The 23,316-nt window shown below is 42.6% G+C and overlaps 1 protein-coding gene across 2 annotated transcripts; it reads left to right on the top strand.

The window, feature by feature from the left end:
• The first annotated feature begins 912 nt into the window (after positions 1–912).
• On the top strand, positions 913–22,380 carry LOC135410369 (interferon-induced GTP-binding protein Mx-like). Of its 2 annotated transcripts, XM_064647033.1 has the most exons (15): positions 950–1,011; positions 1,545–1,603; positions 4,066–4,388; positions 5,891–6,083; positions 6,898–7,035; positions 8,247–8,401; positions 10,355–10,493; positions 10,986–11,184; positions 11,929–12,007; positions 12,642–12,764; positions 13,523–13,664; positions 15,802–15,960; positions 16,832–16,908; positions 18,369–18,587; positions 21,230–22,380. In XM_064647033.1, the coding sequence occupies exons 3-15, from the start codon at positions 4,119–4,121 to the stop codon at positions 21,461–21,463; spliced, it is 2,127 nt and encodes a 708-aa protein (XP_064503103.1). In that variant the 5' UTR covers positions 950–1,011; positions 1,545–1,603; positions 4,066–4,118; the 3' UTR covers positions 21,464–22,380. The 2 variants fall into 2 exon arrangements, with proteins under 2 accessions (XP_064503104.1, XP_064503103.1); XM_064647034.1 differs by lacking the exon at positions 1,545–1,603 and having other exon boundaries at positions 913–1,011.
• Positions 22,381–23,316: the final 936 nt, after the last annotated feature.

Below are 23,316 nucleotides of genomic sequence, written 5' to 3'. Positions count from 1 at the left end.
AAGAGAGGAGGAGCTGTGTTGTGAGGAGTTACTTTTCTCCTGTTCACTAAACAGCAGGAGGAGAGTTGGCATACAGAGAAAGGGAAAAATACCAACACATTGCATTATTGTTTCTTCAGCTGTCGTGAAACTGTCACCTTTAGAGTATGGATTTGGCATTTGTCTGACAGAGCCCCTCCAAGGACTTTTGTGGAGACAGTTTCACAAAGTCGAAAATCGTTTACTCAGGTGGCAGCTACAACAGATTCAGAACTGCTGTTGATAAATGCATTTGCTGTGTTAGTGCTAAACATCCTAAGGCTAGAAAGACAGTGACTAATTAATAATTTACAATTCACTAAGCTTAACTTCACCATTAATTAAGCTCAGTTTCACCTGGGTATGACCTGCTGAATAGCGGTACAGAGGTGGGGGTGCTCTTCTGTGAGGCTTCAGGGAGACTTTTTACAAGGACATGTAATAGGACAAGGGGAATGGCTTTGAATTGAAAGGGAGTAGGTTTAGACTGCATATCAGGAAAAAATTCTCCCCTGTGAGGATGGTGAGGCCCTGGTACAGGTTGCCCAGAGAAGCTGTGACTGCACCCAGATCCCTGGAAGTGTCCAAGGCCAGGTTGGACAGGGCTTGGAGCAACCTGGGCTAGTGGGAGGTGTCCCTGCCCATGCAGGGGGATTGGGACTAGATGATCCTTTATGCCCCTTCCAACCCAAACCAGATTCTGTAATTCTATGAACTTCCAGCTGTGAGGTCTCCACTTCACCCTGACCACAACTCAGGTGTTGGGATAACTCCGTGTGCAAGGTTAGCAAGAGGTGCCGACTCATGCCAACTCAGCATTTTGAAAAAGCAAGCCTGGTCATTTTCCACAGAAGGCAACTATTTCTCGTGTGAGAATTGGTTTCGTTTCTCATGATTCTTGTCACTGTCTGTAGGTGGAGCCTGTAAATAAAAAACCACCCAAAGAAGTTCAGAAAGGTTACTGCATCTCCTTGCTACGGGACACTTACAAGGGTAAGTTCCTCTTTTCCTGCTTCTAAGAATAATAATGCAATTTTTGACTGTTATTTTAATTTTAATGTGAAAAGGCTCCATAAGAGTCCAAAATAAGTGTGTTTAAACAAGATTGCCAGGAGTAGGATTTGTTGCTTTCCAGGGTGGGGAAAAAAGAAAAGACATTACTATTATTTCCTCTTTAAGAGGAGACAACTGAGAGATGGTATTTAAATTGGAACACATGTTTTAAAGTAGGTACTGGTAGGAGGGAGGCAGTGTTCAGCAACATGATCTAGCCAGCAGTATTCATTCATGTGTAGCATCATAAGCTGCTTTTTTTTTTTTTCTGAGAAGACAGCTAGAATTAATAAACATACAGCCCAGAGACTGTGTGGTTTACCCAAATATCCTCAAGTATGCCAGCCAGAAGTCCATATGCTCCTCAGGCTGGACAGAGGGTGCAATAAATGCAAGAGCTCTGCGGGTTCAGCCCTGCACTTTAGGGTTAAAAGGGATTTTATTGATAAGGGATTTTTTTTTATCTCCTTAAGGTGCAAAGCCAGGATCTTTAGAGAAAAACAAGGCAGCTCCTCTTCAGGACCATCAGCAGGTTGGTGCTTCGTGCGGGTGTGGCTGTGCAGCACAGTGCTCTTTGCTGTGCCAGGAGAGGTTTCCACACGCAGGCAGGCAAAAATCTAAAAGTAAAGCTCAAGGAAAGGAAGGAGGTAGGGGATGCTTTAGGATTTGACTCTATATTTGACTGGATCTTAGGTATTTACACGCCTGTCCAAAAGCACTGGGGCTGAAGGTGTAGAAAAAAGGTCCCTCGCTCTGCACCGTTCATGGTGGATGAATTCAAGTGGGACAGACTTTAGTTCAGGAAGAACTCTTCTGTAACTTTATTACTCCATTTCCATATACAGAACCTGGGTCCGAGCTCTCCAGCCAGGCAGGTGTTTCTATATCTCTCCACATACCACACACCTCCATGTGACTGCTTCCAGCCACAGAGAACAGCTGTGCTTCAAGCGGCTTTCCAGCCCGATCTTGTGATTCTTTTCACACACACACTAATCTTAGCTCTGGCTCGCTCAGGACCACAATACTTTTGCTTTAGTGTTTTCTTCTTCTTCTTTAATCATCCAGGTGGCTGGTGTTGTCCGTCCAGCTGCTCCTACGTGGAGATGCCCTGCAGGTATCCCTGCCTGCAGGTATCCCTGCCTGCAGGTATCCCTGATGGAGGCACTGGCGGTGGGACGGTGGGGAGAGGGGGGCTGGGGAGGGGTGAAAATCGACCTGGAAACTCCCTGAAATCTCAGGAGGTCAGTTTGCCCTGTTGACTCAGTCTCCAGCGTCATTTTACACCCTTTGGTGGCCGATGTGCACCGAAGGCAATCGCGAACATCTCAGCTCCCCATCTCTGGAATGAATTAATTATGCAAGCATCCAGACATCCTGCGATGCCCACCTGGTGTGCTTATCTTTGGGCAAATGCCACTGCCTCAGAGACCTGGAAGGGATGGGGGAGGGCTGAGGATTCATGAGAAGACCCAGCTATCACCCCTACACACACCTAGGAGGGGTGAAGACCACAGGGTGCACACACACCCTAACGAGGATTCCTACAGGCAGCAGCAGAGTAAAACGACACATGTAGATTTCTGAGGTTATCAAGCTATTGTCCCCCTAGACCTGAAAAAGGTTAGTAGGGTGGTGCAGTCCTTCCTGTGCCACACGGGCATAGTGATTTTTTTTTGTGTACTGAGCCCTAACAACATCAGATGAAGGAAAGAAAGAGGAGGGGGAAAAAAAAAGGCGCTGAAATGGGCCAGAATCCACAAGTGAAACGTGACACCAGGATGGGATGACGTGATGACACTGAAAGTCTGCCAACAGTTTCCCTTCCCCAGGGCTGCCCCTGCCTCCTTCCTTTCCTTGAACTACGTAGGTGCTTTGTTGCTTTGTAATTGTGAATTCTGCAAGGCCAAAGACAACGTTTTGGAAGCAAGAGGGTCTCACTGAAGCTTTGGTTCAACAGGAAGAACCCTGACCTGACTATAATCCGCAGTAATAGATGGCAGAGCTGTTATTTGGGTACTGCACTGGCGATATTTAGATACTGTATTAGCAATAAATCTAATCATAATTATCCACATAATCACTGTATCCTACTTTTCACGCCTGTCCCAGAACCTTCTCTTGACTACTCTGCTACAGCATGTGGTGTTTTGTCTAAGCTTGTTTTACACATTGAAGGTATAATTTACCTTGTGTCCAATCATCCTATTTTGACATCTGCTTAAATTAGAAAACCTGTAAACTTAATTCAAGCAAAGAAAATAACAAAACAGGAAGTTATTTCAAACAAAGATGTGTTTCTCCTAATTTATTTCCCCAAGGGTTTAACAGATCCTAGTTTTGGCAGAGGGAGGCCAAAGAACACCAAGCTTTGAAAAAATGCTGATGGGGTTTTTTTTCTTTAAATCTCTCTCTCTCTGGAAACCACTTTCCCTGGAAAATGTCACGTCAAAAGCCTCTAGTTTCTTCAGACATCCATAGAAAATAAAACTTTTACGTAAAGAAAAGTTGAACAAGAAAATAAAAAGTCTCCTAGCTCTCCCTTCTCTAACATCATGTCAAGCAAAGTCTGCTTTTGGGGAGAGGGTTTTAAGCTATAGAGGAGGGGACCAAGATGCAGAGCTTCTAAAATATGTGTCAGACTTGCCTCTGACAAGTGTTTCTACCACAAGAGAGGTGAGTTGGCTGCACAGCAGAATGTGTGTCCCACTCTCACTGCTGGAGGCTCACCCATGTAGACCCTCCTTGTGCAGCCCACAGCCCTACACTCCTGATCCCAGGAAGTTAAGGATTCTCACACTCTCTCCAGTCATGCCCACGTACTGACTGAGCTTCTCCAGACACCTTTCAGCAAAATATTTCACTGAGGGAAACCAGCTTTTAGCAAAAAACTGGTGTAACTTCGCCCCTCATCTCCAAATAAATACTGTTTTTTCCTGTGGCAGTTTCGTTCTTTCAAGCTGGAGTCACTCATTGCCCCATGTTTGATTCCAGAAGCTGTACCTAAGAGCTGGACCAGGCAGTAACCACAGTTTAGTGAATCCCTTATGGACAACCGGCGTGGTAGCCCAAAAAATCGGCGGGCCATGGATAAGAGGAATGCAGGATTCAAATCACCTTCTGAAAGAACCAAACCTGCCCCGAAGATAGAAGGGTTTGCATTTCCTTTCTTTAAACAAGCTTTAGAAGGTGTTGCAGTGCCTCTCCCACCAGAGACAGAAGAAGAAGAAGTTCAGATGTTGGAGAACACGTTCCAGAGGAGGTCTGACTATGGGCAGAAGGGCTTGGAGACAGAATATTCCAGAGAACAGGAGAAGGTAAGGCAAGAAGAGGACACAGATCCTCCCCATCCTTATTCTGTTGGTTCTCTTTGTGCCTCCAAAATTAATTCCTTTGTCTCTTTTTGGGCAATCTGCACTTTTTATGTCTGAAGAGTACTTTTGGATCAGGGCCAAGCAGTCATTTGTGTAACTAGCAAGACAGGTACCTGCAATTAATCTGCAGATATAAACAATGCAGGTCTAACAAAAAAAAAAAAAGGATGGGTGCAACCTAGAAGTCAATTTAATGTGTGACATGTGTCTGTGTCATTCTTAACAACAAATGTTGAGCAGAACTCCTAAAAGCTGAGATAGATTTTACTTGAGGCTCTTCTACCTTCAACAGAAATGCAAAGAAAGGTTGATAATAACCTTCTTAGATATTTGACACTGGAAGCAGATTGGTTTTAAGTTTGTGACATAGTCAATGAAGCTTTTTGAGAAGTTGCTAGCTATTGAACATCACAGTGAAGACAGTGGGCAGGGGGTACCAATAAGGTTTCAGTGCCTGCCTCCAGTAAATTGTGCAGTCTTCCTCATCTTGAAAGAAAAATTCTGCTCTGTTTGAGTACATCTGATTGACAGACATACTTTTAGAGTTGGCTTTCTTGTATAAAAGTGATGGAGAGAAACTTCATTTGTTCTTTTCAAAAAGTCAGGTTTGAGTGTGCCTGGCCCAATATGTCTGAAACATATTGGTGTTCTCAAAATTGCATTTCTAAATGCAGCAGTCAGACTGGAACAGGGAAAAAAGACCAAAGCTGATCTTTATATACTTTATTTGAGCATATTTAACAGCAGATGGATCAGTTTTGTAAAAGACTGGAAGTTATCTGGCTTGTTTTCATGTAAATGAGGAGCCTGTGTAAACGTCTGGCACATGTATCAAACGCAAAAAATGACAATAATCAGCCATTTAACACAACCCACTCATATTCATTCCTTACCCAAGCCTAAAATGAGGCAAAGAAAGAAGAGCCATGATGATCTAAAAGTCTTTTAGCCACCTGTTGAGGATGCTACAACAGAACACTTTCGGTGTCTGTGGAAAAACTGTATCTTCAAAATCCAAAACAAAGATTTAATAAGCTATTCTGTGCTAAATTCTGTGATTGCTAGTTTTCATTTGCATGCACGTTTCAATACAACTGTAGATGAGTGGAAGAAAATGGCAATTATTAAAAAAAAAAAAAAAGAACAAAGCACACTTAGTAATGTGGTCTCCTTTTTTTTTTACCTTCTCAGAATAGCTTCCAAAATTTGGTATTTTTGCTAAGGATGATCATTGAGCCAACTATTTTTTTTCATATTTATAGACACCTGTTTGTAACATGGAGATGGAAGGATGAACAGTGATATAAAGCACAGCTTGATGTCAATAAATAAGTAGCTACTAAAGAATGATGAGTTAGAAAAATGTCTGGATTTTTGTTGTCGTTGTTGTGGAAACAACTTATTTTAAAATTAGGGAAAACTCATCCTAAGTTTAACTCTGTCAGGCTGCAGAACACACCTTGTACAGACAATATGAGGAAAGGATCAGGCCCTGCATTGATCTCGTCGACAGCCTGAGAGCTCTGGGAATAGAGAAGGACCTGTCCCTGCCTGCCATCGCAGTGATTGGAGACCAGAGCTCTGGGAAGAGTTCTGTCCTAGAAGCCCTGTCTGGTGTTGCTCTTCCCAGGGGCAATGGTAAGAATTCACCTTCTCAGGTTTTCACCTGAATTTCACTTTGATGAGATGGAAGGGATTTTTTTTTTTTTTTTTTAAATTTTTTTTTTTGGTCTAGAATTGGATAACTGTGACTGAGAAGTGGATGTGCCAGTGAGGCACCACAAGGTAACTCCCAACAAGGCACATCTTCTGGCTGCTCAAGAGACCAGGAGTAAGGAGTGTAGTTGCCCCAAACTGTGGACAGACTGAAAGGTTGCATGAGCTGACTCAGTGCATTTCCCAGCAAAGAGTATCAGTTTCATGTGGAAAATTACTTTTTAAATTTGCTTTTGGGGTTGGTTTAGATTTTTTTAACAATATTTTCTTAGAGATACCTTTTTTTTTTTTTTTTTTGTAAAAAGTATACAAAGACCTTTACTTAAAAACAAAACATCATTTAAGTCATAGAAGGCTGTTGGAAGACTTTGCAGCTCAAGAAGATTCACTTTTCAGCTCTCTCTGTGTGTGTATATTCGCACATGTAAGTTCTGCAAGTTCTGTGTGAGGTGACAATACCCTCTGATCTTTGAGGCTGGACTTGAGGAAAAATCTTCCTAGGATTTAGGTGCAGCACTGAAACGGATCACCCAGCAAAGAGCAAATCCCCCATCTGTGGAGGTCTGCAAGACCAGGCGTGAGTGGAAAGAGCCATAGCTGACCTCACGTAGTGCCGGTGACAATCCTACTCTGAGCGGGAAGTTGGATGAGACCCCTCTGGCAATGTCACATAGTACAAGGCTGTGTGTCATGCCCAACAGCTGCTGAGTTACCTATGTCTTTGGAACTGCTGCAGGTATTGTCACTCGATGTCCCCTGGAGCTTAAACTGAAGAGGTTGCCCGAGGGCCAGGCGTGGCAAGGGAGAATCTGTTACCACAATGTTGTCATGGATCTCCAGAGTCCCTCTGAGGTGGAGAGGGCAATAAGACAAGGTGAGTGGGTTTGGCTTGCTCAGTCTCCTCCGAACCAGGATGATCCATGATGATCACAGAACCACAGAATGGTTTGAGTTGCAAGGGACCTTAAAGATCATCTAGTCCCAGTCCCGGCACCGTGGTCAGGGATACCACTTACAAGATCCATGATCCTTTTATCCATGACACAGGATCAGGGTGTGTTCTTATCTGGGTGGTGTCTTCCTGGTTTCCTGGTCTGGGGAGGTTGTCTGTCAAGCTGTAAACATGCAAAGCCCCAAATGGTCCCTGTCATCAGTTCAAAAGCTCAGAGATTGCTTGAGGTGTCTCTGGCTGGAAATCTTACAGTTTTGGAGAAAACTGCAAGAAGGCAGAGTGGAGACCATGGAGAAATCCTGGCAGGTACTGTGACCATGGCCTCAGTCATTGTCCTTCCCATGTCACAGCTTTGCTGTTATGGCATTTCATGCTGAGTAAGAAATCATTGTTCTTACCCAAAGGGCAGTAAGTACTTGCCCTAAATGTGAAAGTTGGATTGTCCTTATTTCCTTGAGACTAGCACAGCTCTGCACAGTTATTCCTCCTGCGTTGTTGGGTTTTCTTCATTAGCTTTTCAATATATTATTTGGATATTCTCAAGTTACCTTTCCAAAACTGGCAAGGCAACTGGTATGAGTTAATTAAAGTAATTACAGAGATGAAAATCTCTCACGAGAATGGTTGTGGGTTTTCTTTGTGCTGCTCACAGTTCCAGCATTATTGCCTTGTAGGATTTGGGACAATTTACTTGGTCTCCAAACCTCCCTATCAAAATGTGAAGAATATAGAACAACACCTATTTGTCTTTCAAGGCATCCAAGGATTAATTAATGCCCAGAGAGTGTCTTGTTTTTGGGGAAGCATTTCTACAGCTGACCAATATTTTATCTGATCCCTTTTGCCGTGGTTTATTTGCATGTATTTTGTCTCCATACACTAGAGTTCATAAATATGTGCTCTGTAAAATATTGCAGTTCCTATCCCGAAAGGACCTCACGGGTGCTGCCTAATAATTTCCTTAGACTTTTGCATAAGTGGATTTATGTGTGTGGCCGGATCTGAGAGAAAAAGCCAAGCCTGAAAGAACTTTAGGTGGTAGTTAGGCACTTTTTTCAAAGTCGGTGTGTTAAGCTTTGATTTGATGTAGAGTTGAAGCTTGTATTCTTTGCCTTGCTCTTTTCTCCTTGCAGCCCAGGATGTTGTGGCTGGTCCTAGAGGTGCCATTAGTGCAGAATTAATTTCCCTAGAGGTTCGGTCCCCAGATGTCCCAGATTTGACACTAATTGATCTTCCTGGAATTGCCAGAGTGGCCGTGGGGGACCAGCCAAAAGACATCGGGGAACAGGTAAAACTCAGTCTCATGTGCCAATCTGTGCATGGGGACACCTCTGTAGCCTCCCTCATACCTGGGCATGTCACTGAACACACTGCAGCCCCATGTCCCTCAGCTAGATCTGGAAGACAAATACATCCCAGAAAAACTGATCTCTTACCAGCTCTGTGAATGTATTTGGCAGAGGTGAACAGATCTGACTTCATCCCTTACTTGCAGAACACACCTGAATCAGACCCATCCTGGGTTTTCTCATCCTTTAAGGGATCCCAGCAGACCTTTTCAGAAGTAAACAGAATAAGTGTGTTGCCGGTGTATTTTGGTTCTGAAAAAATCTCCGGAGCAGTTAATTAGGGGTGAGATAAGAAAGGGTTTATTTGCCAAGGCAGTAGATGGTATACGACGCGCGCGCGCCGGCCGTGCCCGAAAGGTTACCTTTTATAACATTATCCATCCAATCCCAGATGTGTCCACCCTTTGGCCCTTCCTCTGGACCGCCCCTGGCCCTCCCCCTGAGAATTGGGTCTGGGGTCTTTTTGGGACCACTTACTTCATCATCTTCAACTTCATCAGAGCACAAAGGGCACATATTTACCTAATTCTTGACCTATTCTGTGGTTTAGGCCCAGATATGCTGTTCTGTCAACTGTCTAGGCCTTGCCTTGACAAAAGACTAAACAATTCTGCTGTATTCAGAAGCAGGATTGATATGGGGAGCACAGAATGGGGTAAGAGGGTTAGGGAATGTATAAACAAGGGTACTGGAGAAAGGGAAAGGGACAAGGGACAAAGAAGGAAGGGGTTTCTGCTTTTAAACCTACTTATAAAACTCATAAGTCTTACAAATATTAGAAAAATGAAAACCATTAGGGGCTTAAGGCATCAGTGTTAAAGTGGAGGGGATCTCTACTCTTCCTCTGGCTGCTTTTAGATGAAATGCCGGGGAATGCAAATAAAACTAGTTGGACAAGGCCCACTGTGAGGGTGACGTGCAGGAAGTGGGCATTCTGTTCCTCCTAAAATGCCTTTAAATAGGAGCTTGGAATAAGAGGAGCCCAAACTAAACTAGACATACCAAATAAAATGAGACAAGATTGGATTGTCTGGGCTTTACTTTCTGAGAGGAGAGTAATTTAGTTTCAGAGTTAGATAGTAATCTTTCTATTGTATTCAGAAGAAAGCAGCAGGTGTGACATGGTCCAAACATTTCCATCATCCCCAGCTGTCTGCACACTTCAGAGATGGAGTCTGTATCATTGGAGCATGTCAGAAACTGGGATGGATGGGAGGTAGAAGAGGGAGGCATCTTTAGCAAAACCCAGGGGGGAAAAAAGAGTTAATTTACTTCAGAATAAGCACAATAGAGCGGTGTGAAGCTGTTGCAAAACAACACAAATTATGAGAAGCTTGTTTAGCTGGGCGTTGAAACATGGAAACAATGCCAACTAGATATCATGGGCTACTTGGTTTTTGGCTTTTTTCCACTTCCCTACAAATACTCCACTGAAATAAAAGCCAGACATTTGCTCTCCTTTCAGAGGTACAAATTTGAGCTTTATCAATATAATCTAGCTTGCTTTCTTTCCATGAGCATGTACCTAGACATATGTAAGAACCTGATTTTCTTACATATGGCTATTTATCAAATATCTTTAATACTTCCATAGTTAAATATTACTTGCATGAGAGGTTAAACTCTACATAGTTGTCAAGACAGGCATAACAACAGTCTGGTCTCTGTTCATGCCAGCTGTTTGGATAAGGATAAGGATGTTTACATAGGAAAAGAGGCTGCATTCTTCTGCTGACCCGTTTCCATGCCATCCCTTAGCATGTAATACCATCCTCAGCATATGTGGCATTTAATGTCATCAGACAGTGTGGCTCATATTGCTAGAAATGGTCACATCCTACGTGCAAGCATCTGATTTCACTGAACCTCTTTACTGCTGTATTGCATTGCAGATCAAAATTCTCCTTAAAAGAATTATTGGTTGCAAGGAGACAATCAATTTGGTAGTGGTGCCATGTAATGTGGATATTGCAACAACAGAAGCCTTGAAAATGGCCCAGGAGGTGGATCCCAGTGGAGAAAGAACACTAGGTGAGACAACTTTTAAGCTACAAGTTGAAGAGAAGGGCAATTTTTTTTCATGAGGACTGATATTCTGTGTTCCACACCAGATCTGTGATGTTAGCTACTAGAAGAGGAGGGAAAAAAAAAGAAAACAGCCTAAATAAACTATTTACAAGCCTTAAGTGGCTCTAAGAATAAGAATAAGATAAAAACCCATGGTTTTGTCTTGCTGGCATTCATGTTATGAATAATTGGAAATTGCAAATCTCAAAGTTAATGGTAGGAAAGCTTTGCCTGTTAAAAAAGGTTTGCAAGGCAAAAGGCCTGGTGGGAGGCCAACTGTAGAGCAACTTTGACAGGGCAAAGCCCAAGGGCTGAGAGCTTTCTAGGAGAGAGAAAACAGACAAAAACTCCTTTGTGAAACATGGTACAGAGCGTTCCTGCTTGGTGGGGGGTGTTTCTCCTGCACCTCTCCCACCTGTAACTTCTGCTCTTGACTAACTTTGGATCATTTCACAGGGATCCTCACCAAACCCGACCTGGTGGACAGAGGAACTGAAGAGTCTATCATTAGAGTAATGCAAAACATGGTAATCCCCCTCAAAAAGGGTTACATGATCGTGAAGTGTCGTGGGCAGCAGGACATCCACAACAAAGTGACCTTGGCCTCTGCAATCCAGCAGGAGAGGAACTTCTTTGCGAGTCACAGATATTTCAGGTACCTCTCACAGAAAAAATCCACTTAAAAACATATCAAAATCACTTCAAAGCTTCCTGTTGATTTGCTGAGATTTAACTCAGGGTTGCAAACAGGTATTAATTATAATTATATATTGTATTTCTCACTGCCTGGATAGTGTTGTGTTTCAGCAACCCAGAGGAATTTTTACATAGCAAATAAACTTTGAAAATGTTTACTGGATGCAAAATATATGGGAGAAGTGCAATGAACTTCAGAAGTTCAGAATAGACCCAAAGAATTCAAGTTAAGCATCTGAGCACTTCAGGTCAAGCACTTAGGTGTTCCTTTTCACTGGAAAACACAGTGAAACACAGCATGGAAAGGCCACTGCCTGTGCTGAGGGCACAGTTTGCCCAGAAGACGAATCAGCAGCAAATCAATCATAATACAGAGGATGGCCAGATGAAAAGGGCTTTGAATCAGTGAACTTCACACATGCAGAAATGATGCAGTAGCACATCCATCTGCTGTTAGGATTTGCCGTTTTCAGATGCTTCTCTGCTTCCCTTTGCTTAGCCAGGAGCTGTAAAGCAACTCGTGAATAAAAGCGCCCAGAGAGTCCTGAGCTGCTGCCACGTCTGTACCAGCACTCCCCAGAGGGCTCTTTCTTTATTCAAGTTGCTTAATAGAACTAGTGAAAATAGAGCAGAGCATCAGTGCTGCCTCCTTGCCCTGCACATGCTGGCTACCCAAAATCCACCTTTTCCCCTTTTTTTGCAGTGTTCTTATGGAAGAAGGAAAGGCTACTATCCCTCATCTGTCGGTGAAGCTCACAAATGAACTTGTGAACCACATTATTGTAAGTAACAGAGGTACCCCACTAAGCTGTTTGTACCAGTTACTGCCTAAAAATGAGTTCAACCCTTCGACCTTGGAATGCAATGGACTGCAGCTGGATTGCAGCTTTCTATGCATAGATAGTGCTTAATGATCCTTCAACCTGGCAATCTGAGAACAAACTGAACTGAGAGTTAGAGGTAAAAACACCCCCATGCTCTGTCCTCAGATTTGCCTTTAAACTGCAGGTCGTTTCATCTACTTGTGACTCTGTAGCTCCTGCCTTTTCAATGGCAGCCATGGTTTTTCCTTTTGTTTATAAGGAGTGTTGATCATCTGGGTGACAAGGTACTGCCACCAGCTTACTGAAACACAGTCGTTTCTGTTTAACTGAAAATGTCTTCAAAACCTCTAGTAAGATGTAATTACTCTATTATATTACCATACTACTACAAGTACATTGGTGTTTTTATTTTATATATATTTATCTGTAAGTAATATATTTTATTCCACTGAGGGAAGATGCTAAAATATAGGGAACCTCTAAATTCAGTCTCAAAGGAGAGAAAAAAAATAATTCTTTATGCAAACTTACAGAAAATAAGCCAGACATGTTCAACCTATGTCAATGCCCTTCTTTACTGACTACTCCCCAGAAAACTTTGCCAACACTGGAGAGCCAAATACGTGAGACACTCCATAAAACGTTACAGGACCTACAGAGGTACAATAGAGGCACACCCAAAACAGAGTCTGAGAAGCTGATTTTCCTCACAGATGTAAGTATCAGTATTAGTTTGGTCAGAGAGCAGAGCGAGGAGGTAGAAAAAGTTATCAAAACATCAGCATGAACCACCAAGAAGTTTGTGGTATCTGTCACTGAAATGCTTTGAGAGTAACACAGGCAAACCTCTTCCAGGAATACACCATACCTGCAAAAATAATGGACCAGAGAAGCTCGTGGCCCATTCTAGCAATTTTTTTTTCCTGTGATTATCTGACAAGAGAATGAAACAACTCAGTTAATTGGTCAAAATCAAGCATCTCAGAGAGGGAAAATTTACCCTTCTGCCTACTCAGCACTTTGAAGGGTTTTCATTGTTTACAGCACTTGTAAGTTCAGGTGTATTCCTGATACCAAAATGTGGTTTGCAAGTCCATGTAAGTTGTCTCATTTTGGGGAGTTAATCCCTCGCAGTAAGCCTTTGGCAGAGGTATTTGTGAAGCCTCACCAGTCTTCAAAGACTTCATACAAGTCTGGTCAATTAGAATTTAGTAAATGGTTCTAAAAGTCTAGGGGGGGGGGGGGAGGGAGGGGAAAGAGTATCAGGTTTGTTCTCCTCTAGCTGTGATGGTTTTGTAAGAAAAACCCAAAACCCCCAAAGCCAAACAAACAAGGAGCTGAGAGCAGAAAAGATGTAAGGAAAGGATGTTTTCTATGAACCGTGTCCCTGCTTTAATTCACTTAACATACACAAATTAGTCTGAAGAAATGAAAGTTTGCTACATTGCTTGCTCGTTCTTAAATTCATTACAGCTGATCAAACTCTTTAACCAAGACATCTCTCGGACAATGCGAGGGGAGGAGCAGCTGTTTGGGAATGAAATCAGACTGTTCACGAAAATCCGCCGAGAGTTTCGAACGTGGGGAGCGATTCTCCTGGAGTGTGCTGAGAAGGGTAAGCACAGAAGCCATCACTTGCAGCTGACCTGAGAGTCCATTCCCCTGCTTTTAAATCTAGACACAGCATCATCACTAGGTTGTTCTCAAGAAAGTGAAGAACAAGAAGCTATGAGCATCCATCTGTTGTAGCTTTAGGCAAGTTCTGCTTTGGGAACAAAGACATGGTTTGTGTTAAATGTTGTCATTACAGAGAGATCAGTGGATGTCTCTCTTCTCCCAGCAAAGCAATAACATCAAGACCCAGAATTTGCTGGTGATTCTCTGAACCACTCTTTTAAATAACACCACCACCACCACCACCACTTAATATTAATATTAATAATATTAATATTAATATTATTAATAATAATAATAATAATAAATTGTTATTTTCTATTATTATTATTACTATGAATGTTTTAGAATCTGGGTCTTTTTTTGTTCCACTTTAGCTCTGGTTTAAGGTGTGGAGAAAGCAAGTCTGGGTCTGAAATAGCCACAACCTTGCCAAGAATGTTGCACCTTGCTAATTGCTTAACTGAACTCAGTTCTTAACTGGGGGGTTTTACTGTAGGGTGATACATGCAGACTGAACTCTGTTGTACACTCAACATCCTCTGTAGCAATTTTTTCACATCTCTGAAACCCCATCATTTGTTCTTGGAGATGAAATAGCTTCAGCTGCCAGTCAAGCAGTAGCTCTTTTAACAAGTTCTTTTAGTCTTTGATGTACTTCTGTATCAACCTCACTAGTGACTAAAATGATAAATGATAATTTAAAAGTGATAAAAAAATGATAGGTACATATAGGTTACAAAGGTGTCATCTGCCAAAGAAAAATCTATGTATATGTATATGCATAGATGTGGAGACAGACAGACAGACAGACTTGGGTGTGTATCAGTGTCTCATCCAAGTAGTACCTTGAAGTAGTAGTAGTACATCCTTGAAGTACCAAACCAAGCAACATGATTTTATGAGAGGAATAAAAAAATAGGACAATGAAGGCATGAAGGAATAGATGTAAAGACAGCAGGAAGCAGAAGGATGCAGCCCCTTCAGAGGACAACAAGCACCTGTGTTGCAGAAGTTACACCAGGCATCACACAGCAGCTGAACCACAGTGGGGAATCCTCTGGGCACTTCCAAGTTATCCCCCTTGATGTCCAGCTTGGCAATAGGTGAGGGCAGCAGTACCCAACAGCTCTTATGACAGCACAGCTCTTGCTCACAACATGCTGCCCCAAAATCATGGGTTCATATGTCCAGGGAAAGTATTTACATTTTCAGCAGAGAAAGTTCACTTATGTAGCTTGAAAACTAGAGGCAGCTTTAGCAAGACCTTCCTCAACGAGAAGCGCTGGTATCAGTCACTGCTTAAGACTTCTGAAAGTATATCACTGAGTGTCAGATGATTCTGTTTAACTTCAGCTTTCTTATGATGAATTAAAGTATTAAACATAGCAAATACTTTGGATACTCGAAACCTTGAACTTTCTGTTCCGAAGTTGATGGGGGCTCGTGTGGATTTGTATTACTGTAACTGTACAGGTATGTTTTTAGACTCTGAACAAGACACTCCACATCTATTTCTGTCTTTTATTTTCTTTTCCTTTTCTTTTTGAGTTTTTTCATTATCCAACCATAGATTCATATATCTGAATATTAGAACTGAACGCGTTCATGGCTTGACTTCTACTTCCACACGTGCCCTTGATCCGTGATTCACAAATCTGACCCCAAAACAGGGCAATATCAAAACCATTCAAAAACATGTAAACCAATTCAAAGGGATATAACTCATTTAAGAGGACAAATGTGTATAATGTCAACAAAGAAATACTGACTGTTTTAAATATTGACTATTTTAAACAAAAAATAGCTAGTCAGCAGCAGATTCCCTGGAATAGGTGTTTAGTGAGCTTGGGGGGCTGTTTTGTTCTGGTTTTTTTTAAAACTTGGAAGTGAGGTGACTCATTCACTGAGCAACAATGTGTTAGCTCTGTTCTGTAATAGCAACATTGCTTGAAATATCATCTCAGCAGTTGCTCTTCTCAAGAACAGCTCAAGAGGAGAATTAGGCTTCCTTCTTAAATGTGGAATGCACAGATTGAGTGATTTGGTAGTAAAGCAACGTTATTTTACTATTACAGCTAAGAAAAGTGTACCCAGCAAAGCAAACAAATACGAAGACCAGTACCGTGGGAGGGAGTTCCCAGGCTTTACCAACTACAGGACGTTTGAGGACATCATAAAAGAGCAAATCCTGGAACTGGAGGAGCCAGCCGTGGAGATCCTGAACAACGTGATCCGTACGTCTCACAGCCTTGTGTGGGACACACTGGGGTGCCTCACAATTGGGTTTTTTTTCCAGGATAAGCTGATGATAATGCTCTCTCTGCTGGAGCAAGAGCTCCAGCAAGGATGCTGCAGAGCAGGGAAGTAAATCTGATTCAACCTGGAGACTTGCTTCTTCTCTAAAGCCTTCATTCTCTCCAGCATTTGTTAATATTTTTTCCAGTGGCTCTTGAAAGGGAGTTAGAAAGTAACTTTAATAAATAACACAGTAAGAAAGCAGTATAGTAGAAGTACCTGGTGCCAGCCAAGCAGCTTGGAATTCCCAGACCCAGGGAGTGGAATACGCAAACCTGAGCTGGGAATGCATCTTCTTTGATGACACTGTATATATTATACAGTGACTGTTGGGGCTGGGGGGAAGAGTAAGTAGCTCATCCAGTAAAAGGCACCCAAGGAAAAATGATGTTGTGATTCTGTCTCTGCTGTGTTGCCTTAGAGGGCAGCAACCCCATGCCAGACTTGCTGCTCTGTACTCCGTGTGCCAGCTCCTTGTCCTGGAGATGCCACTCGGGGTGAGATACAGATGTGCTGACATGGCCAAGTGATGGTACGTTTGGTAGGCACAGCTGTAAGCACAGAAATTGCTCTGTCAAAGAAATCTCTCTCTCAGGTGTTAAGTGGTTACAGGAGGTCTTTAATTGCTCACAGTCTTGGACCTGGAAATCTAAATTCCTCCTTGTTTGTATTGGTCATAAAGGCACAGTGCACCTACAGCTGCTCATCTATTGCTGGATGAATACAGGAAATGAGTAGTTTCCCAAGTCTCATACTAACAACAGCTTAAAATCCTCACCTACTTATTTTGTCTGTCTGTTCTTCCCTTAGAACTGGTTGAAGAGAAATTTATGGAAATCGTTAAAAGGAATTTTGCTAATTTTCACAATCTAAGCAGAGCTGCCAAGGTGAGACACTACCTATAACCTGAGATAAGTCAAAAGCATTTGTAAATACAGCCATGTTTATGGTATATGTCTCATTGCATTACCCTTATGCAAGTGTGGAATTTCCTGCAGGAAAATAAGGAAGAAATTGAAAATTATAGAATGTTTATAATGGCACTAATGAAAGTGCATTTTGCACAACTTTGACAAGATCTTATATATATATATATATATATATATATATATATATATATTCTCCATTCATTCTGATCACATTTTTGATGCTTACAACACAATGCAAAGAAAACCTGATCTGGCTACTTGAAGAGTTTACAACTAATTTTAAATTTAAGTCCTGCAATTATTTGTAAGCATGGGGGTAGCCTCAGAGTCCTAAACAGTGCTTTTCCCTCTCTGAAAATGAGCCAAGGTGTTAGCCAGTGCAGGAATGCCATCTTTGATAAAAGGGAGAGAGAACAGACAGGCCAAAAATCATTCAACTATGAAAAAACTAGCAGATGACTGTTCACAGTTTGGGCAGGAGCATGTTTTGGGGTGGAGTTAAATGATAGGGATGTCCTTGAAGGCCTTTTCTCAGAATGAGCTTTGAGGAAGAGATGAGAAGCAATGCTGGCAGCCAGGAGGCAGAGTCCACTCACAGGGTACTGCTGAAAAAGGGAACTCGAAGGCAAATGTGAGTGAAATAGGTGGTTTGCCATTTGAATTGCATGGTCAAACCCTGCTGAGCTCCAGGCCTACCAGGCAGCAAACAAATAAGGTATTTAATCCAAACACAGAGGTGTTCAAGAACACGGTGAGAGGAAAGAAGTTCTGTTAGACACAGGACATGAGAAGAAAGATGGGATGCTTTCTTAGGGATGCTAGGAGAGCATTTTAGGGGAATTTGAGGACGACTGAGGGAACTTTGAGTTCCCCACAGACTTTCAGGTGGAAGTATCAAAAAGGGCAGAAAGCATCAGATGGCTGCAATGGAAGCACCAGACAGTGAGGGGTTAGGCAGGGTTGGTTTGCTGACAACAGGTAGGAGACTGCAGTGTTTGAGAAGGGCAGGAGGGGCAATGGAATTCCCATCAGTGCCTGCTGTCACTGCCTACTGCAAGAGGGAGATGCAAATGAAGCTCATGCAAAACCCAAGGACTGGCTGCAGGCTGAACCCATGGCTGGCCGCTGCTGCTTGTTCCTGTCAACTTTGTGTTTGCCTTTGGGTTTCAAGCACCAGTTTTGACTGATCCCATTCATGTTAAGGGGGGGGGGACAAAACTGCCATGTTTTTCTGCTCTTTCACAACAGAGGAACCAGAATCTAAAGCATTACTCCATGTTCCCAAGAGCCAGTCTGGGATTAGACAGTGCTGCAGTAAGGGCTGTTGAACACTGTGCCCACCTTGGGACGCTGCTGAGCACTGGCACCCCTCCAAAGGAAGCAAATGTCTTAGAACTTCTTCTTCCTTTCTTTTCTAGATGAGAATTGAAGACATTAAAGAGAAACAAGCGGCAGAGGCTGAAAGACATATCCGGACACAGTTTAAAATGGAGAGAATTGTGTACTGCCAGGATGACATTTACCTTTGTGATTTTAATACTGTTAAGGCCAATGTGCCACAAATTTTATTTCAAGCTCCAAAAGAAGAACCCTCCTTTGTCCAGGAAATGGTTTCTCACACAAAGGCCTACTTCTCTGTGAGTTTACAGACAGCTTTGCTGCCCCCTGAATGCTATAGCATATACCCCTCATCCAGATCTCCCTGCAGTCAATACAGTCTTTCATACAACACTACTGCTATGCAGGGAACAGTAGCCAGAGGATATATAAGTGTCTTGTTCAGGTACACACTCAGCTTCTGTACAAGTTAATAGGAGCTTCTGACCAGTGATGAAAATGTCAGGACAAAGCTGGTCTGTGGGGCTGTATCAGCACCATGGCTGGGGAGGAGCAGTTGCAGAGTGCAGGATGTGGTGATCAGGAAAGCCTGCAGGTTGTTAAAGTGACAGCTGGATCCTAAACCACTTGTTAGCTACCTCCCAGTCTGGCCTGGCTCCCTGCTTCAGCTGCCCCTCACTTGGGGAACACACAGTCAGCAAGGGAGTCTTCTCCTCCAGCCTTCCATGGAGAAGGGGGGGACTCCCTGCCCCCTACACAGCCCCACATCAGTACAATGCTCTCTTGCTGGCTTTCCTATGGGAACAAGCATTAGGGGGAGGAAAGGACAGTCACTCACCAGCATGGAAGAGAGGACAGGATGGGGAAGAGCCCTTGGCCCTGTAATTAAAAGTTACTGAGTGATGGCCAGCTCCCCTCTCAAGAAAAGGAAGCGATAGTCCTAGGACTGCTCTCTCCACTGCAAGTTCATCTCACAGTTTTCAAACAACACTGGTTTTCACAGGCTTAATAACATTATATACAGCACTTTGGCATTTGTCACAGCATCTGAGAGCTTAAGCCACTGTGCATATTCCTGCAGCCAGCAGAACGTGGTGTCCACGGCTCGCAGTCAGATCCTAAAGTAACGCGGCAAGAGGAGAGATAATAAAACATGGAGTTAAAATGGATCAACTGTCTGTAGGGATCAGAGTGCATCTGCTGTACTGCAGACAGCTCCCTAGAAGTTAAGTCTCTGAAGACAAGTGGGATGTTTTAACAAGGGATCGTGTTGGAGAAGGACAGAAAAGAGAACATGTAGTACCAGGATTTGCTTTGTCATAAACCTCCCTCAGAAAGCAACAGGTTCAATATTAATAATGCAGTAAACTAAGTAGCAGCTCACCTTGAATTCTAATAGCGAGGTTTTGACAAACTTCTCCAGTTAAATGTCCAGGCTGCTCAGGTTGATGGAGAGAAAACCAGTGGCTTTCAGAAAACAAAAGACAAAGGCAGAACTGCATAAGCTCTTCCATCCCACCTCATTATACTCACTGCTGTAATATGTATGACTTACATGCTAGTTAAACATTTTTTTTAATGCCCTAAGAGCCATTTTCAACAGAAAAAACATGCCAGTGCACCATATCTCCACGGGACTTATGCAAGGCCAAATACAGTTTGAATGAGATGGAGGATCCTAAGCATCCATGGCCTTTGAAAATGGCATGCATGAAGCTGTGTTACCTATGACAGGACTGTCAAAATTCTGAGTAGAGTTTGGCTCCAGACAAACACCCATATTTAAAGCACCTGGGCTCCCTCACAGGGTCAGTAGTGCCTAGAGAGTAAGTAGGCTCAGTAAATGGTTTAGCTGACTCAGCCAAATTGCTTGCCATTGACTAGATCTCTGCAAACTACAGAGATAAACTAAACATCTAGTCTTAGGTATTTTTCAGCTTGAGTTCAGCCTCACCATCACACATAAAAGATTTTCAGGCATTGAGCTCCAGAGGTATCTACAGCCAGAAACACTTTAGACTTCTCTGGAAACGGGCTCTCTATAGGACCTACAAATGAAATGTGCCTCTAACTGGTCTTCCCACTGCCATTTTCAAGTCAGGTATTACAAAAAGAAAGGAAGACAGAACCTGTTAGTTGCAGCCAGTCACTCAAGCATAAGTGCTCACCTGGCACCAGGAGGGCTTGAAGCAGCTCTCCCATGTGGGAGAGGTTTTATTTTTTTATTCCTGTTGCCCAGGAGTACCATCTGAGCCCCAAACTCCTGCAGATGTCTCTGGAGAAAGGGCCCCACAAGCTCTTCTGGGTCAATCTGTTTCAGTTTGCATCAGTAACTCGACCAGGCAGTTGGTCAGGTTAGACAGGAAATTATCTCATGATAAGATATCACTACATGTAACGCAGGCACAGTCTGGTCTCACCACTGCTGAAGACGTTTCCCCATAAGGCTAAATCTTACTCCAAAGCTGTCTTACACTTAAAAAGGCAAATACATTAGTAATACCATCTAAATACAGGAATTTACCAGCTTTGGGAAGAATCACTCGGTGATTTCCTGCACCATAACATCTTGGTAGCATTTAGTGAAGGCGGGTTTGACAACAGAAATTGTTCACAATTCTGTTTGTGAGGTATGTCCTCCTATAACTCATATCAATGACAGCTGACAGAGCTAAGCAGGGAACAGCCTGCCTTGGCTGTAGTTTGCTGAGGGGGAAAAAACAACAGCTGACATTCCAGTAAATCTTAATTTTTAGACCTTTAGGCACAGAGACTAGTTGCAAACATTTTTTAGTTTATAGTAGTACTCACTTCTTGAATAGTAACTCAACCCAACTTTTTGAAACTTCAGTATCACTTTTTACCAGATTACCTATAAGCCCTTCCCTTTTCAGTTCTTTTTGGGAAACTAGAACTTTGCCTTTTTCCCCCCATCTCGCAGGGAGCAAGTAAACGCCTCTCCAATCAGATACCTCTGATCATCCTGTCCTCTGTCCTCCACGACTTCGGAGAAAACATTCAGACCACAATGCTGCATCTTTTGCAAGATAAAGACAAGTTAAACGTTCTCCTTGAGGAGGACAGTGAGGCTGCTAAACATAGGAACTATCTCAGTCAGCGAGTCGATCGTCTCACCAAAGCCTGTCAGTACCTGAGGGACTTCAGCTCGCTGTAATTTTTTTTGTTTTTCACAGGTATTTTTCTTGTTTTCTAGCATTATTGAAGAATTTCGTATAATCCCCTAAACATTTAATGTCAGCCCAGACCTTTAACACTCATTTCTAGTGCTCAGCTCTGCTTTATTTTCCATAATCAGTTTTATGCAAGCAGCTAAAAGGGCTCCAATGGGGGAGCTGTGATTAAACAAATGTTATCCTATTTCTTGCTTCATGAACTCTGTAAAACCATTGAAATTATCATAAAAAAGCTACCACTCTGAGGGTTGTATGTTTTGTTGTCTTTCCTGCCATTGCTTAAGAGATGACCCTGCAAAGTGTCACCACTGTTAAATGTCAGCCCAATAGGCAGAGAGGGAACACACAGTGGGAATGAAACAATTACAGCCTGGAAGGAAAATAAAAGTTTACTCCATCTGATGGGTACCTCCACAGGATGCCATTGGCTCTGTTGAGTCTCCTTTTTCAGTTCTCTGATTTGCAGAGAAAGGCTAAGAGGCTCTTTCTCTTGGATGCCTGGAACATCACCTGAAATTTTGGGACTGATGGGCAATCCAATACACGGCAGGATTTGTATGTCCAAAATGGATTAAACCACCCAGGATGTTAAACATTAGAAGGCTGTCTCACCATGTGGCTTGTAGGGATTTCAGATATGGGAAAACAGCAAGAAATGGACGTTGTTACCCTGGTAGGACGCAAGCCATGGGAAAAATAAGGAGGAGCAGTTCCCTTGGTCAGAAAGAGGAACTTGAACAAAGGATGAAAGGAACTAATGTTGTTAATAGGTAAAAATATTATAATATTGTAGCTAGCAGCGAGGACTTATGGATTTAATGAACAGTTGCAGCTTATTGTGTAAAAGGTATAAAAAGCCTGCTGAAATAAATAATAAACGTCTTTGCTTTTACCATCATGTGAAGTCCGTGTCTTCAATCGCCACGGTGGCTTGCTGCCTTCCTCCTTCCCCTCCCCGGGGCATGAAGAACCTTTCCAAAAGCTCTTTCAATTTCATGGAAGCCAGTGCAAAATATATCACTGCACACTGTGTTCATGACATCTTTCATATGGAGGATTTATTTTAATGGGCAAAGCTGTGCTTTGTGTAGCAAAAGTAATGTCTGCATTCAGCTAGAAAAAAAAAAATGTTGTTATACCAGTGTGCCATGTAGTAATTTCCAGGATTGTTACAAGAGAAGCCTTTTCCTCAGGCTAGAAATGACAGAAAGTGTTTGACCCTCTGACAGGAAACTGCAGCTGATGGCTGATTTCTGTGGTACAGCATTCACCCCACTACAGCACAGCTTCCTTAACCCTGCTGATCACTTCAGACTGTTTTCCACATTTCACTACACTGTTTTGCTACTACTGACTTGCAGTGCTGCAGGTCAGAAGCCATAAAAAAAAAAAAGCCCGATATCATAACAACTTAATTTATTTAATTTCTGGTTTGAAAGTACTTCAAACTCACTGACTATTTCATGGTAAGCCACAAGGTGCACTTGATGCAGGTGTGCTATTGAAAACACCAGTCCCACACCTAGAGAAGAGAGGCAGGTACACATTGCTTGAGGCAGTGTGAGATGCAGTAACAAAATAGGGTGTGACTCCCTCAAGCCACTGCCTGTAGGCCAAACTTATTTAATTTAATTTCACAAGTCAAGTGTGATTCCATCAGACCCAACCACCACATTCAACATTCCAGGACATCCTTCCAGCTCTCTTTCCCTGGGTTTTTTTAAGGACCTGAAACATTGGAATTAAAGCAATCTCTTGGATCACCCTCTTGGGTTGTTTTTCTATTGTTTGTTCCTTTGTTTTTGTTTTTCTAATCAGATTGCCAAAGCACTTC

The sequence above is a fragment of the Pseudopipra pipra genome, chromosome 2 (genome assembly GCF_036250125.1).
Source record: "Pseudopipra pipra isolate bDixPip1 chromosome 2, bDixPip1.hap1, whole genome shotgun sequence".
NCBI lineage: Eukaryota > Metazoa > Chordata > Aves > Passeriformes > Pipridae > Pseudopipra > Pseudopipra pipra.
Note: the sequence above shows the minus strand (reverse complement) of the source record. Positions and strands in the feature narration are given on the sequence as shown.